Source organism: Hypomesus transpacificus, chromosome 11 (assembly GCF_021917145.1).
Source record: "Hypomesus transpacificus isolate Combined female chromosome 11, fHypTra1, whole genome shotgun sequence".
Lineage (NCBI taxonomy): Eukaryota > Metazoa > Chordata > Actinopteri > Osmeriformes > Osmeridae > Hypomesus > Hypomesus transpacificus.
The window spans coordinates 13,547,446-13,562,801 of NC_061070.1; the positions used below are offsets into that span (position 1 = coordinate 13,547,446).

The following is a 15,356-nucleotide window of genomic DNA, read 5'->3' on the forward strand; positions in this document are numbered from 1 at the left end:
TTCAAAGCATATTTATTTACAATTTCGTAGGTGGCTGTTTCCACCCTAATGAGATGTATTTTCTCTCATTTGGGGAGTGTGAGAGACATATTTCCCTTCCATGCTGCTCAAAGGCACTGTAAATTGACCCACGAATATTTGGAGTATTAACAAATGAGTTAAACGGACCGCCTTATTAGCATAAAGAAATGAGGGTGGTATCAATGCAAACACAGCACGTTTTCAAACCTTAGGCCAAGAGACTTGTCATGCAGCTACTGACAGCTTGACTGTGTGAGGGGTGTACAGCTAGAGGACTTGTGTTCTCCCCGGCCCCGCACTGGGAGAGACAGAGGAGGAGGCAGTTTTTCAGCAGTGAGGCCACTGCTGCTACAGTGGCCTTTTCTCACTGTCAGCTGGTGAACTCTCCTCTCATTAGTCTATATGCCTCCCACACCCCCCCCCCCCCCTCCCACTCTCTCCCCCCCCTCCCACTCCCTCCCCCCCCTCCCACACTCTTTATTTCTCTTTCTTTCTCTCTCTTTCTCTCGCGGTTGCTCTCTGGTTGGGTAGGAGATGTGTGTTTATGTGTGTTGAGGGTGGGGTGACAGAAGTCGTCATGCATTGTATCAAATCGTCCTTTTCTTGAGTCACAGTGGATTTTGACTTCAGTCCCCTACAGGATTAAATTATGTTTGCTGGAAACACATAACATTACTGTTATGAATTAATTAAATTAGACATGACACAAGGCTTACACAATCGTATTTGTCCTCACTCATTCCATGTGATATACCATGCAACCTATCTAATGCACCATGCTGCATTGTTGGAATTGAGTGCGTTAAACCGAGTAGGAAGATATTTCATGGACAGCAAATCTATTTCTCCATGCTATATCATCATTAACCTTTACATAACCCTCGTGGCCGTCAGTTGGATTCTTCACAGTAACTTGATGTTTTCTTCTCTGTTTACATGTACTTTATGTGATTTGACTGAATCTGAAGCCAGTTACAACAACACAGATTCCAAGAGGAACACAGATAGTTAGATGATGAGATCCTGCACTATGTCTGCTGAAGCATGCGTGTGGTCCAGTCACCCAAGTCAGGAGTGGGTTTGCACGCATGTGTGTGTGGGTGTGTGTGGCAAGTCGTTGAAACGGAGATGAATCTACCCATTAGTGTCATGCTACATGGGAAATAGCTGAACATCCTAAGAGTCCAACAGATGTGGGGAACTCCAGCAGTCTAAGATATACAGCACTGTGGAAATGAATAGTGAACCACTTCAGTGGCCTTTTAAACATTAGCCACAAAGAGATGAGTTTATGTCAATGTTTCCTCCCTTCACTTCCAGCACTCAGTGTGCAGAGAACCAAAATGATTGTTGTTTAAACATTCATCTCATCTGAGTTTACACAGATGAACATATTGAAGAGTTGGTCACCTCATAGTCGCCCTTGGGTTTGTTTCTAGGTATGTTCAGACATAGGACTGTGTGTGTGTGTCTGTGTTATTCTTGACCACAGCTACAAACGGACTAGTCTGAGGAAACGGGAAGACTTATTTATTCTAGTGAACTTCCATCCGGCCTTTCTCTTTACCCTGCCAATCACCCTGAAATCCAACAATGCTACAACACAACAATCACATGCGCGGTACTGGAAGAAAGAACTTGTTGCTGATGAATAGAACACTTTCAGCAAACCAGCCCTGTTATTATGAGTATGTGGCAGAATAACAGAGCAGGAGGTCTTTGGAAAGCATGAAGACATGAAGCCTCTCAGACCATTATAGTTTAACAACAATGTTTTAGCAAACTCCTGAAAATGAAAACCCTTAACACATGCCCTGCAGGCATTTTTTGGGGTTGTGCTTTTCTCTGTCAAGGTCTTGTCAGACATTTCTGCACTGCACTAACTTCATACTTATAGCTAGCAGCTAGCTAGCTGCTTCCTCCTCTGTATTTGACCTGACTCATAACTGCCCCCAGGCCCAGGGCTGTTAGGGGAAGTGCTGACTGGTCAGCCCTGAGACAGATGGACAGCTCCTCGCTGAGGAGACCGCTGGTTGCCGCAGACTCAGAGAGATGAAAAGGAGGCGTACAGAAGGTACCACAGGCCAGGTGACAGACCTTCAACCCCAGCCCTTGGCCTGGTCTTCTTGTTGCAGTTTGTACGTTATCAAAGACCTGCAGAGACAGGAAATCACAACTAACCCACTGGTCCTAACCGTGCACGTGACATAGACTGCTGACTCGCTGACTTCTTCAATCAGAAAGATCTTTCCAAAAGTGACTGAGATTCAGTTTTGTTTAGTTATGAAGGGGCTGCCTTTCATTGTCCACTATTGTGGACCACCAGACCGTATATGTGCATACAGTATGCATATACAGGACAGTGACTGAGTGTGGTGAAGGGTAGATACAGACCTTGTGTCTACATGGCTGCTTGGTGTGGGTCGCTAGGGAAGGACTAACGGCTCACACAAAGTGTGTTTTAACTCTGGACAGAACAATTTAACACAAGACACAGATCATTAAACCCAGACAGGAGTCATTTATCTGACGATAATGATGGCTTCCCTCCCTTGTTTGTGTGTGCAAGTGTGTGGCTATGTGTGTTTAACGATTAACATTGACCAAATTACCACCAGTTCCAGTGAAGGCCCACCGTGTAAAACAGCTTGTCCTTCAGTGTTCAGAGTTTTTGACGTAGTAAAGTTAAAGTAGTAATATCAGTTACAGCAAAGTACTCCTTGTTCTTTGGCAGTAGCCTTCACCTCATGCCGTCTGGATGCAACATCGAGTCGTTACGCTGTGGCCTAAAACAACAGAGGAATCATTTAGCTAAGTCCTTCACAGTTGATTTAAAAAAGATGGGCATTTATATTTCAAGTGTTGTTTCATTTGCTTCATTCTTCTCCCTGGTTAGCTCCCTCCCAGCCATGATGACTGCTAGCTGCTAGCTGTAGAAGCAGCTGGATGTGGACTAGGAGAGCTGAGCCATGTGTTTGTGTGGCTCCTCACCCCGGCACATCTGGCTGGAGAGCAAGGCGAGCTGCCTGTGATGTTCACCGCTCCTGACAGAAGCAGGCGGAGGAAACAGGGGACACAGTTTCAGGAAGTTATCTTTGGCTTTAAAAGGGGAAATCAGGAGAAGCGAGGTACTGGGATGATGCGGTCCTTTCTTAGCAACTTGGGGCCGGGGAACTGAGAGAACTGAAACCACAATGTGTGTGTGTGTGTGTACTCTTCCCTCTGTTAGACACCACACTGTTTCTGCATAGCAGGGAAAGAACATCTGTTGGACAAACAGGTGCTACTCTTCTTAATACCTATAATAGGAACCTTTCCTTCCTCTCTCTCTCTCTCCCTTTCTCTGTTGCTCACTCTCTCGCTCGGTGGATAATGGTGGTAGATAGGATAAGATGATCTGTTCAGGGGAACACAGCTATGTCACCACCACGCTAATGGACAAAATAAAAAATGTCTCCAAGTCCAAGGATTTGTGGTTTTCAGATAGCAGGATGCACTCTTGAATTTCTCTATAATGTAGAAACCATGTCAATTTGACTCTATATAGTCATAGAATGTATAAACCCTCTAAATACACTCAGGCAGGAATTATGACTCCTCTGAAAATGATGTTTACATCTCCATGTCAGTGTGAGATGGAGTTCTGTGCTCTGACGAGTGCTGGGAGCCTGTCTCTCTCGCTCTGTCTGCCAGCACGATGACAGGGCCCCGCTGAGCTGGCTCCTATATACATGCCATCACGTGTGACCTCTCGGCTTTTCCCTCTTTCTTTTCTGCCTTCCAACTCTGACTTTCATTTCGTTACTTTCCATTTCTATTCTTGTTCTGTTGCTCACAATTTTTTTCTTTCCCTTCCCTCGTCCATCTCTTTGTCTTTACCCCCCCCCCCCCCTCCCTCACCCACACACACTCCCTCTGTCTCTCCCCCCCCCCCCCCCTCTCTCTCTCTCTCTCTCTCTCTCTGTCTCCCTCTCTCTCTAGGGACCTGAGGAATAATTTGATTAGCACACTGGAGCCCGGAGCCTTCCGTGGACTGCTGGTTCTTAGAAGACTGTGAGTATAACAGAGGACTGTCCCAAAATGGCCTGTGTGTGGGTGCGTGCGTGTGGGTGTGTAGAGGGTGGGGGGAGGGACAGGTAGGGTGGCCTACTATCACTGCAAAAGTGGTGATATTTTACTATGATGCTTTAATTGAGCACTCACACACAAAGACATGCACACACACACACAAACAGAAGGCTTTAGATCAAGCGTACGGTATAAATGTCTTAATTCTATCATGATCGTCCAGGTTTTTAGACTGGCAGGGTGTTGCAGGGATGCTGGTTTGGGACGCGTGTGTGCCAGGCTAAAGGAGCTGCCTCGTGCTAATTTAAGTGCTCCCCAACTGGTGATTACTCAAGTGCTTTGCTTATTTTCCCACAGCTGCTCCAGCAAAGCAGCTCTTTAATTACAGAGGGGAAGGGCACCGAGCCACAATCGCAACTGCACTCAGCTACTCACATCTAGGAGGCCTCCGTATGACTTGTGTGTGTGTGTTTTTGAGAGGTCAAAGGGTGTTAAAGGTCAGGGTTAATGTCCTGGGAGTTGGGCTGGTTTGAACATCACAGTTCCATGAGCTACTTAAGCTCTCTTTATTAGATTATTGAGAGAAGAGGGCAGAGACTCACAGATACACAAGCTGACACGCACTACACAAACTTGTTGTCACAGCAAAACCCATTCTGTTTTCTGTCACACACACACGTTCCCTGACAACCCGTCCAAGATTAGTACTGTTAATGGTTCAAGTCCAATAGGATTGGCTTATCTCTAAACCACAAAGTTTGCTTTTTGTCCATCTAGGGATCTGTCCAACAACAGGATTGGCTGCCTCTCTCCTGAAATGTTCATAGACCTTGGCAATCTTTCCAAGTTGTGAGTAATCTCCTAATTGGAAACATACAGCTCTGCAACGCACAATTTACAATGAGTGTGTTGAAAATATGTTGTTTATCTTAGATAATGTGGTTCCAAACTAACGCCTCTACAGATTCTGTTGCTGTTGAACTTCTTTAAACCATTTTAATGTGGATCTGGCATTGTGTCCCCACACAGGAACCTTTCTGGAAATATTTTCTATTCCCTGCCTGCGGGTCTCTTCATCAACCTTCGGTCTCTCAGAGTCCTGTAAGAACACCAAGGAGATCAAAACACACTCACACATATAAACACGCACATCGAGAATACAAACGTAACTCCTGTGTCGTGTCCCATCAGGCACTTCAGTACGGAGTCTCTGTTCTGCGACTGCCAGCTGGAGTGGCTGCTGCTGTGGGCCCGGGCCAACGGCGTCCGCATCGCCAACGACACCCTGTGCGTGTACCCCAACCACCTCCACGGCCTGGAGTTCCGCAACCTCCGAGAACAGCAGCTCCGATGTGGTACTGTCAATCGAACCCTCTTTCTAACAGTATGTCTGCTGGAACACTTTCGTCTGTGGGCTTGGTTCACAGGGCAGGGATAGAGACGATGGGAGCGCCGATGTCCCTTGGTGTGTTTGCGATTGCTCCTTGTGTGTATATGTGAGGCCAGAGTGTGAGGAGCATAGATGGAGAGAGATGAATGGTAGAATGTTCTGGTTTTTCCATCTCTGCTGTGTGCTGTGTGTCGCGAGGGAATGGTGTCTCATACGTGATAGCCTCTGGCCCCCCTCCCCATCACCCCCCGCGGCCTGTATAGGCTTTCAGGATATGACATCGGTATGACAGAATTGCATGAGATGAGAGCTGGAAAAGTGAGAATTGACAAGTGTCTGGGTTCCCCTGTATTTATTGTTGGCTGTGTGTGTGTTTGTGTGAGTGTGTGTTTGTGGGTTAGAAGGGTAGAAATGCTGGTCATATAAAAGGCCTTTTTCCTGTCTCCTTCTTGTTTTCAATACCTTGACACCTCTCTGTCTGAGCCCCACATACCAACCCAAGTTATTCGATGTAATGCGGAGCGTTTTTCATTTGCGTCGAACAATCCCAGCAATTACAGGCTAAATCCACGCAGCCCTATGTGATGAAGAGCCAAGTGTGGAATTAGGGTGGTGGGGTGCTGTATTCTCTGTTCTCAGGCCTAACACATCCATTATGGGATTACAGTTTGATAACATTCTGCACCCCCCCCCCCCTTTCCCCCTACCCTGCATGTCTCACTACCCCTCTCTCTTTACAATAGCCTTTTACAGTGCCTTATTTATGTGCTTGGCAACAGCCATCTTCGATTGGACACAGTACAGAGCTCCTACAAGCACTTCTTGTAATGTTATTTGCAGGCTATTATCCCCATATGGCTTCACTTTGTGTCATGGAATGCCGTGCGGCTTCCCTCCCGTCCCTGCTCCGCCGTAGCACGTCAGGTCTGATCACACCCGTCTGATGAAAGGTGCTTCAAGAAGAATATAGATAAGATAACAAACCATCGGCAATTTAAACATAATATATATATATGTATATATATATATATATATACATTTTTCGTATTTCAGTACACACTGAACTATCTAGGGGCTGTTACCACGCCTCGTTTCTGCGGCTTCTTCTCCACCGTGATGAGTAGCAGATGTCAAGGCCCCGCGACGCCTCTGCTCCCTCTGCCTGGCGGAGCGCTCAGGGTGGTTGTCCCTCTCAAGTGAAGGGAAACGGAGGGGCACTTCTTGCGGGGTTTCAGGTGTGTCCTGCGGCGTGGTCAGGGGCAGACGTACAGCACGTCTGCTCGAGCCATCTACCCACGGAGAGCCCTCTCCTCGGCTTCCTGGAGACCCTGTGTAGGAACCTTACAACCCCACTGTAAATATGGATTCACATGAAATAGAATAATGTATAATCAATAATAGGTTGATTCAGACTCCCCAAGGGTCTCCTGAATCTTTGGAATTATTTATTGTGTGATGGCACAGCAGTGAAGTGGTCTTTTATTGGTCACTGCATGGCCTAAGAAGAATCTCTACATGCCTGTCCTAGCTGGTGGTATTTGGCCACACAAAAGGACATGATTTTGCACATTACCTGGCATGCAATTACCTTGAATTTGAGTCATCTTAGAAAGCTACTACATGAGAGCAGAGCTTGTGAAAAGATGATTTTTGTCCGTTAAAACGTTCGCAGCATTTTCAAATAAAGGGAAAAATCAAGGTTGACAAGAACACAGCAGACTGGCTGAATGTTAGATTGTCAGCAGCCATTCCACTTTTAACCATTTGTCCTTCAATCTCAAAATGTTGTTTGAGACACATCAGTACAGTGTGTTTGTGTGTGTACATTTAAATGCTTGTATGTGGATTCATAAACGTGTAGTAAAAGTGTAAGTGTTTGGGTGACCTCGTATCTGTATACTGTGTGTGTTTGTGATTGCATGTCGTTTCTGTGTGCATTTTTGATGGATCTCTGGTTGAAATCTGCTACCAGTCGCTAGAGCATGTGTCCACTGCATGCCCCTGGCCTGACCACGGCAGATGTTCTGCCTCCCCGCCAGAGAGACAGGTCAATTTGGTTAACGTGGTGACCCTATTCCGTCTTGCCCTGCAAACTATCCCTTCAACCTCGTATACAAACACACACGTGTAGACTTACACGGGCGCACACACACCACACACACGCATGCATGCAGATATGGCCTTTCTCAGGCGTTGCTTGCACCATCCCACACGGGGATCCCTCTGGCTATCTGATGCTCACACACCCACACGGACACAAGTGTGTTGCTCTGGCAGGGCCTGATAGGCACGAGTGATCTGCTACTCTCTAATCCTTGGCTCAAAGTGTTGAATCAACAATATCAGCATCAGCCAAGTCAACAGTCAAATGCCACATGCTGTTTTGATGTGTAGCTTCCTGTCGTGCTAACAGGGTTACAGCTACTGGAGCCACCGTTTAGCAGCGATGAGTGCAGAGTTAGCAATAAACCCAAGTGTTGATGTAAATCAATTACTCTCTACCACTGCAATATCGGCAGAGTTTAGCTGTGAGCATGCCAGATAATCACTAAGTTATGCAGTTTACTGTAGCCTATACTATACACCCATGCAGCGTTAGCCCTGCAATGTGCGGTACTGCTATGCATCATGCGTTGCATAAAATCAAGGTCAGGAGTCGGCTCCTATAAACAGACTTGATCGCTCATCAGATTACACATTACCATAAACATCACGGCGTATATTTAAGATAGCCCTTGGGACGTGTAATGCTGTAGCCACTCTCCCTGGGCCTATCTGGCTCCATTCACAATAGAGATGTCACATAGACGTCCACGGCTCCTGTGAAATGTATGGGCAGCCATAAAAGCCGGCGGTTTACGACCCGTGGAGCCAACGGGCCGTCACGCTGTAAGTGCGGCTGTGCTGCAGGCGTCCGCCATTGATCTGAATGGAGGTGAAGGCAGAGTGAAGCGACGCTCCGCTCTGCTCCGCTCCCTGGAGCTGATCCAAGGAAATGTCTTGTAGCATCTAATCAAACATGTTTCCCCGGCGTCTGGAGAAATTCTGCAGGTAGGAATGCAAGCCAAGAAGACGCGATGAGCCAGGTTTTGCTGGTCCTGAAACACATGATTGATTCTCTCCAACCCATTGTGCACCACTATGATCCATTAGAATCCCATTATGTGAACTGGAGGCAGGTGTTTAAGATTTTATTTAGATGCTCATTCTACAGCAGGGTCAGGCACGATGAAATCCATATCTCATCCTCTCTCTTTCCATCCACAGAGCCCTCTCCTCTCAGGTCTCAATCCAGTTTCAATTGTAATGTCACTCTGAGAAGGAATTAGGATCAAGGAATCCTATCTCTAACGTAGAGCAGTTACTACCATCTCTTTAGTTTGTCTCTGTCTAGGGAGAGAGATAGGGCCTAACAGAAACATGGAAAGTGTTTGGCAGTGTGTGCCTCACAAAAAGTAATATTTATTTCATCAAAAGAATTGCCAAAGAGGACAACATCTTTATAAATAAAGCAAAATAACGGTGCCAAAGAAAATTAAACTGAAATTAATAAACCTGCTTAACCAAATCGTTCCAAATAGCAATTGATGCCTCTTTAACAAAAGTACATTGGGTGGCATCGTTCCTTGCCGAAGTTTTCTTAACAAGTTTAAATGACTTGAAGTGGTGTATGTACACGAGCAGTCTAACTGTCCCCTTGACCATGTGCAAATGACCAAACAAAAAGCATTCTTCCCCGTATAGGCCCAGTAATAGCCACTAAAGGATGAGAGTGTTGGAGGATGATATCTAAAAGAAATAACGTATACTTTTACCACGGAGTAGGAACACAACCAACACAGAATTGCCGACAGCAACAAATAACACCATCAAGTCCATTAGAGCAGCGCAAACACAGAATCAATCTGCTGTCAAACATGAGACAGGTGGGGTTTCACTGGAAGATGGACGCACAGCAGATTGGCTGGGAACGGTTCCGCTAGTGACGAGTAATGTAGTTGATGAGCCAATCACAGACCGACATCTGAATATATGAATGAGAATGAGGGAGGAGAGAAACAGAAGAGTAAGACAACACTCCACAGACAGAAATATATACAATAATATGTGGCCGTAACGAGCACCCACCATCTCCTGGCAGTGACAGTCACGGTGGGTCCAGGGCCTCCCTAGGGTATTCCTCTCTATCACGCCATCTGACTGCATCAAGACGTTTGGCTCAGCGCAGCAGAGAATAAAGGAGTGTATCTGCAAGTGTTGTCCCTCTCTATCCATGTATGAGTCCTCCCTCCTCCACTGACCTCCTGGCCTCCATGTGTTCCCTGCAGACGGACCCCTGGAGCTGCCCCTCTTCCAGCTGATCCCATCCCAAAGGCAGCTGGTGTTCCGGGGGGACAGGCTGCCCCTGCAGTGTACCGGCTCCTACCTGGAGCCCCAGGTGAGCCTGCACTGGCGCCACAACGGCCAGCCCGTCCACACCCAGGAGGAGAGGGGTGTCTACCTGGAGGACACGCTGCTCCACGACTGCTGCCTGCTCACCAGGTGAGGAGGGTGGGGAGGCAGGGCGAGGAAGGAGTGGGGGCGGCGAGGGAGGACACGAGGAGACGAGAGCTAGGTCATGATCTCGTGTACCGTGCTCATGAATGCACACGCCCACGCACGTGCTGATCGCTCATGCAGTGTGCTCCTCAGCATTTGCGCAATGCCAAGACCTACACAAAGCAGACACAAACACACACACACATATATATACCCATCCCCCTTTCCCCCTCTCTCTCTCTCTCTCTCTCTCTCTCTCTCTCTCTCTCTCTCTCTCTCTCTCTCTCTCTCAGATCGTGGCTGTGATTTAGCTTTTGTTGCGGCCGTCCTTGATAAGGATCTGAAAGGACAGGCCAGGATTGGCTTGGCAGCGTGCCAGCACCTCTGAGCAGTCTGCCACTCCTCTCTGGAGGTTAGCCTGGCACTCTGGCAACATTGTCAGAGCGCTAGCTGATCACACGCTAACACGAGCAGATGCTGAATCATAATTACGGCGATAATGCTCCCGGTGTTGCTTTTCTCACATTTCTACCGTGAGTGTGGGGGGGGGGGGGGGGGGGGGGCAACATCCTCTTCCTGTCTTTGTGTTTCCTCCCCGGGGGCGGCAGGGGCTTGTGTGTGTGTGGCTTAGGCTTCATCGGGGATGGGGGGGGAAGACCCATTGCCGCTGATTAGTTTAACTGCTCCTGCTCGCTCCCAATGCACAGCCTCTCAAACATAAATATTGATGGAGTGCTGACAGAAATATGTTTCCATGTGTCAACAGGCGGAACGCTCCCAGCATGGTTTACTTAGCAACAGGAATGCTGGTTCCTTCAGCATGCTTTCTGGGAAGAATAGCACCCTGTGTGGTGCTCCTGATTTGACCGATAGTTTTTGTTTATTATGCGAAGCCAGTCAGTCCCTTTCACGCTTCAAATCAGTAGGACCGATTCTGAGAGATGCCCCGTGGATCTTCCGATTTCAACAGCATTCCCTCAAGTTTACAACGATTCTTATTGTAAATAGATGGAAGGAGCTTGAGTAGTTTACCTAAATGATGAACAGTCCTTCCCTAGGCTGTTCCACCTGGCCAGTCATTAGATACAAGCTAATGATTGCTTAACACCCCAGCTAATAGGCAACAACAGCTGTGGTGCTCGCTTCTGAATTGTTTACACAGAAAGTCATCAAGCAGCTCTGGTGAACGTATGACTTGCGTGTGTGAAAGACTTGGAGAGTGATGAGCCAACACTGTGCAGGGCCACCACAGCCGTGCAGCAGTCGTTTGGTAGACTGGAGAGAACCAGCCCAGTGTCCATCACCTGAGGAGAGCTCTTTACGCCACCTGGCTCGGTGGTGATTTGTGACGGTCATCACGCCCTGCATTCCCCTCAGCACACATTGTACTGTACGGCTGTACTTTATTGTACCGTGTTGCCCCACCATCACCCCACGCCCTACCCCCGCTCTCTTTCCCCCCTCGCCTGTAGGAGACCCAAACACTTATTTTCCACCGGCATGTCCCAACAGAACACCTCCCAACAGAACCTGATGGATTTCACCTTATTCCCATTCTGATTAGGCTTGCCTCGTAATTAGTGGCAGGCTCTCCCTTGTATACACAAATGATGCCATCTCCCCCCCCCCTCCCCAAGTGGAACCTATACAGTCATGTTGCTCTTGGCAGCCAGCGAGCTGTCCTCACAGCGGACCAGGCGAGGAGACATGCCTTCATTTCCACCACAGACAACGAGTGTATAAAACAGACCTGTCCAAGAACAACACACACTGGGCCCAGTCTGAAGCAACCCCCTCCCCAACCTTTATCATAAACACTGGTGTGGAAAGACATACGGGGGGATTAGGGAATGTTAGGCTCGTTGGCCTCGGCGCCTCTCATTAAGTAAAGAGAAGGGATCAGGGATTACTAATGCCCTGGCTCAAGCCATGCCAGGCTGTGCCAGTGCCAGGTTAATGACACCAGCCAGTATTTGAGGGGTTCCGCTCTGTGTTGATGTAGTTCACCTTGAAGTAATGTACTCTGAGTCAGTCACCCCAAGTCGTTCAGCTCATTGGAGGAGAAAAGTCGAAACACACAGGATTTATCATGTAGCTTAACGTCCCTTGAACCTGGAACTCGAGATTGGCACAATATAATCAGATACGCTAAGGCAAGTCGCATCGAATTTAGATTTTATGACCCCTGTTAAGGTGACTCAGTGATGTTTTCTTAGCTAGAAGCGGTTTATTTCATAGTCAATACAGTGTCACACAGAATAACCTGTGTAAACATTCTGACTATGACCCAATCTCACTGTCATTGACATAAGTGTGTCCTGCTGTCTGTTGGTTTGTGTGTGTGTGTTGGTTTGTGCATTTACTGAATGTGTTTGCAACTGTGTGTATTTTGTGTGCAAGCATGTGTGTGTATGTTCAAGTTTGAGTTTCTAGTTTATAAGCCATTTATAACAAGTACAAGTACAGGCATATTGCAATGATTTGGTGCTGCTCCTCTTGACAATCCCTAGCAACTTATGTACACCTAGAGTACTCATCCAAACTATAAATACTGTAAATCTCAACCTATATGAGCTGCTATGCTTTTTATCTATATCAACAATAGTATTTAACAACGTAAGAAAGAAAAATGCTAGAATACTGAACAATTCACTGAATAATTCACTGAGAATAACCTAAGCTAAGAATAATAACTAAGAATGTGTGTATTGGCTACTCTAAAACTGCTGCTGTGCATGTATTATGTATCATTACAGCACCTCTCGCCGGAGCAGGGCAATAGGCTGATTCATTTTCATATTTCATTCAGAATCCGAGCCAAAAATAAGGTCCGATGCAAGGTGTGTGTGTGCGTGTGTGTGTGTATTACAGAGCGATGCTGAGCAATAGTGCCAGACCCGGCTCTCAGTAAGGGATGCTAGCGGCGGACATGGGACCAGCCTGGAATTCATGTTCCATGAATCAAGGCCTTTCAAGCCTGCAGCCAGCCACAGCTTTGGTGGGATCTTTCTTAATCCTCTCCATTTTTAATCACCCTAATCTAGCAGTGAACAGAAGACCTGGGAAGCATTCCATACTGGGGATAGAAAAGGAAGGCGCTCCGCCGTGCCCTTTATTCTATGCCTATCTCCTGTTCTCTCTCTTGCTTTCACTGCTTTTTCATGTCGCAACTTTTATCCATTTTTCACTCTGTTCTCTCTCTCTTCATTAATCCCAAATCTGTCTCCCTTTATCATCACTTTACGCAGTCCCTGCTCTATCCTCTCTGTCCTGTGCAGTACTTTCCAGATTTCGTCTCTCTCGTTCCCTGCTACCTGGTTGAGGGACTTTTCCAGGTTAAACGGTCTCCGCTGACATCAGTCACTATGGAGACCATCCTTAATTGTGTCAGTCCGGCTAGAATTGAATAATGCTTCCCAGTTCGTTAGTTGATCGTCAGCTAAGTTAAACCCATGAAACGAGAGAAGATGATAATGGCAAGTGTATCAGAGTAATGCAGTGACATCGAGGTCATTCCAAAAACATATCGAGATTTACCACTAATGTAGGATATGAGTTTAAATAATGGTCAGGTCATTTGAGGTAGTGTTCTCCCACAAAGCCCAGTTTACTGTGGCACCTTAAGCGCTTCAATCTGAGGAGCAGCATATCTGGTTCTAAATGAGGCAGGAGGGGAGGACAACCATTGCACAGACCAACATCTGCTTTCAAGGATGGGGCTGCAGGAGAGATCTTTTATTTATTCTGAAATCTCTCTGTAAAGCTTTCAGGTCGCTACTGTCGGCTCTCAGATTTAGCCCTCTTTATTAAAGCGTTATCATCACTGGCCAAGAGTCAGTCAGAGAGACTGTCGGTGTGTGTGTGGTTGTACTCCCCTGTCATCCAGTATTTTTGTGTTGTGTGTGATTGTCGACAGTAGATGTGTGTGTGTGCGTTTGTGTGTGTGTGTGTGTGTGTGTGTGTGTGTGTGTGTGTGAAAATCCTCACATCCTCTGAGAAGAAGTACTGTTGTAAAGAAGTTCATTAAAAATCCTGAGTTTTAAAAGACTTCTAATGAAAAGGGAACCGATTAAAAGTTTACTGCCGCAGAAAGCATTATGTAAACAAATTGTTGAATATCTGCAGAGAGTGTAAATGGTCCTAATGAGGCCTTCAGGAAGAACTCCGGGCGGAGAACTCCACAATGGAGTAGTTGTTGGTGTGCATTTAGGTCATTGCTTTTGGTGTGTGTGATGTGTTTGTATGTGTGGTTTGTTTGTGTGTGATTGTGTAGTGTGATTGTGTGTGTGTGAGAGAGATATTGTGTGTGTGTGTGGTGAGTGTGTTTGCCCCTGTCCTGCTCAGGGGTTCTGCAATGAGGCTGTCTCACATATGGTTATTATGCAGTGTGAGAACAACCTTCCCAAACTGAAGTCTACCGAACAAGCCTGCGAGCCTGCTGCATTAATTCCTATGCAGTCTTTTTGCCTTGGGTTCAAGTTCATTTCGGTTTGTTTTAGATAGTGTGCAATGCTACGTAGCTAATCCTTGCTGTTTTTGAAAGCACAGTACGCATGCTAACACTAGCTAGCCACACTAATACTGTCTGAACCTCCATAGTCTGTGATTGTTATAAAACATAACATCTTTATTCTGTCTGGTACAACTGTTTTAATACACAGTTCTTTTAAAAGGCTTAGACTAGGCTTAACCAGAGATTGCAAGGGAGGGGGAGAGAGAGAGGCAGAGAGGCAGAGAGAGAGATTCAGGGTGGGGATAGAGAGAGATGGAGGGAAGGAGAGAGAAATGTCTCTGTGTGTTGGCCAGTGTTCACCAGTGATGTAACTGGCCCCTTGACAGACTGGCAGCAACTACTTTTGTATCTCAGTCCCACACACGTGGTTCATATGCACAGAGATGCACACTTCATGGATCCAACGCTCGCGCTACAGTACAAAGTCCCCGCACTCATCATCTCCATCGTCACCATCCTTGTTGATGTCAACATCCTCATCACCCATCTCCATTCTCGGCCATTCTCAGTATTTGATCTTGACGTGAGGACAGGTCAGTGGTCCCTCTGCTGTAAGGTTTGTAGCAGGAATGAAAGAGAGGACTGCAGTCCTCAGGCTCCTCTTGGATGGAGCTCAGAGGCTTTCTATTTACGGCCTGACTGGAGAGTTGAAACCCTACTTTGTGGCTGTGTTTCTTGGAAGTAAGGCTGCCATTTGAGAAAGAGGGGGAGAATGAGAAAGAGAGATGGGGAGAAGGAAAGAGAGAGAGAGATATTTTCTGCCTGTGGTGGTGGTGGCGGTTGTGTAGATGATTGGCGCTGCTGTAGCACTGTGTTGACTATCTG

General features: G+C 46.8%; 1 protein-coding gene across 1 annotated transcript in view; it reads left to right on the plus strand.

Moving 5' to 3' along the window:
- The window catches only part of LOC124474134 (adhesion G protein-coupled receptor A3), an 82,040-nt gene that overhangs the window by 11,356 nt on the left and 55,328 nt on the right, over positions 1 to 15,356 (plus strand). Inside the window, 5 exon segments of the mRNA XM_047030034.1 lie at positions 4,003 to 4,074; positions 4,867 to 4,938; positions 5,119 to 5,190; positions 5,281 to 5,444; positions 9,808 to 10,021. Coding sequence (XP_046885990.1) covers positions 4,003 to 4,074; positions 4,867 to 4,938; positions 5,119 to 5,190; positions 5,281 to 5,444; positions 9,808 to 10,021 — 594 coding nt within the window.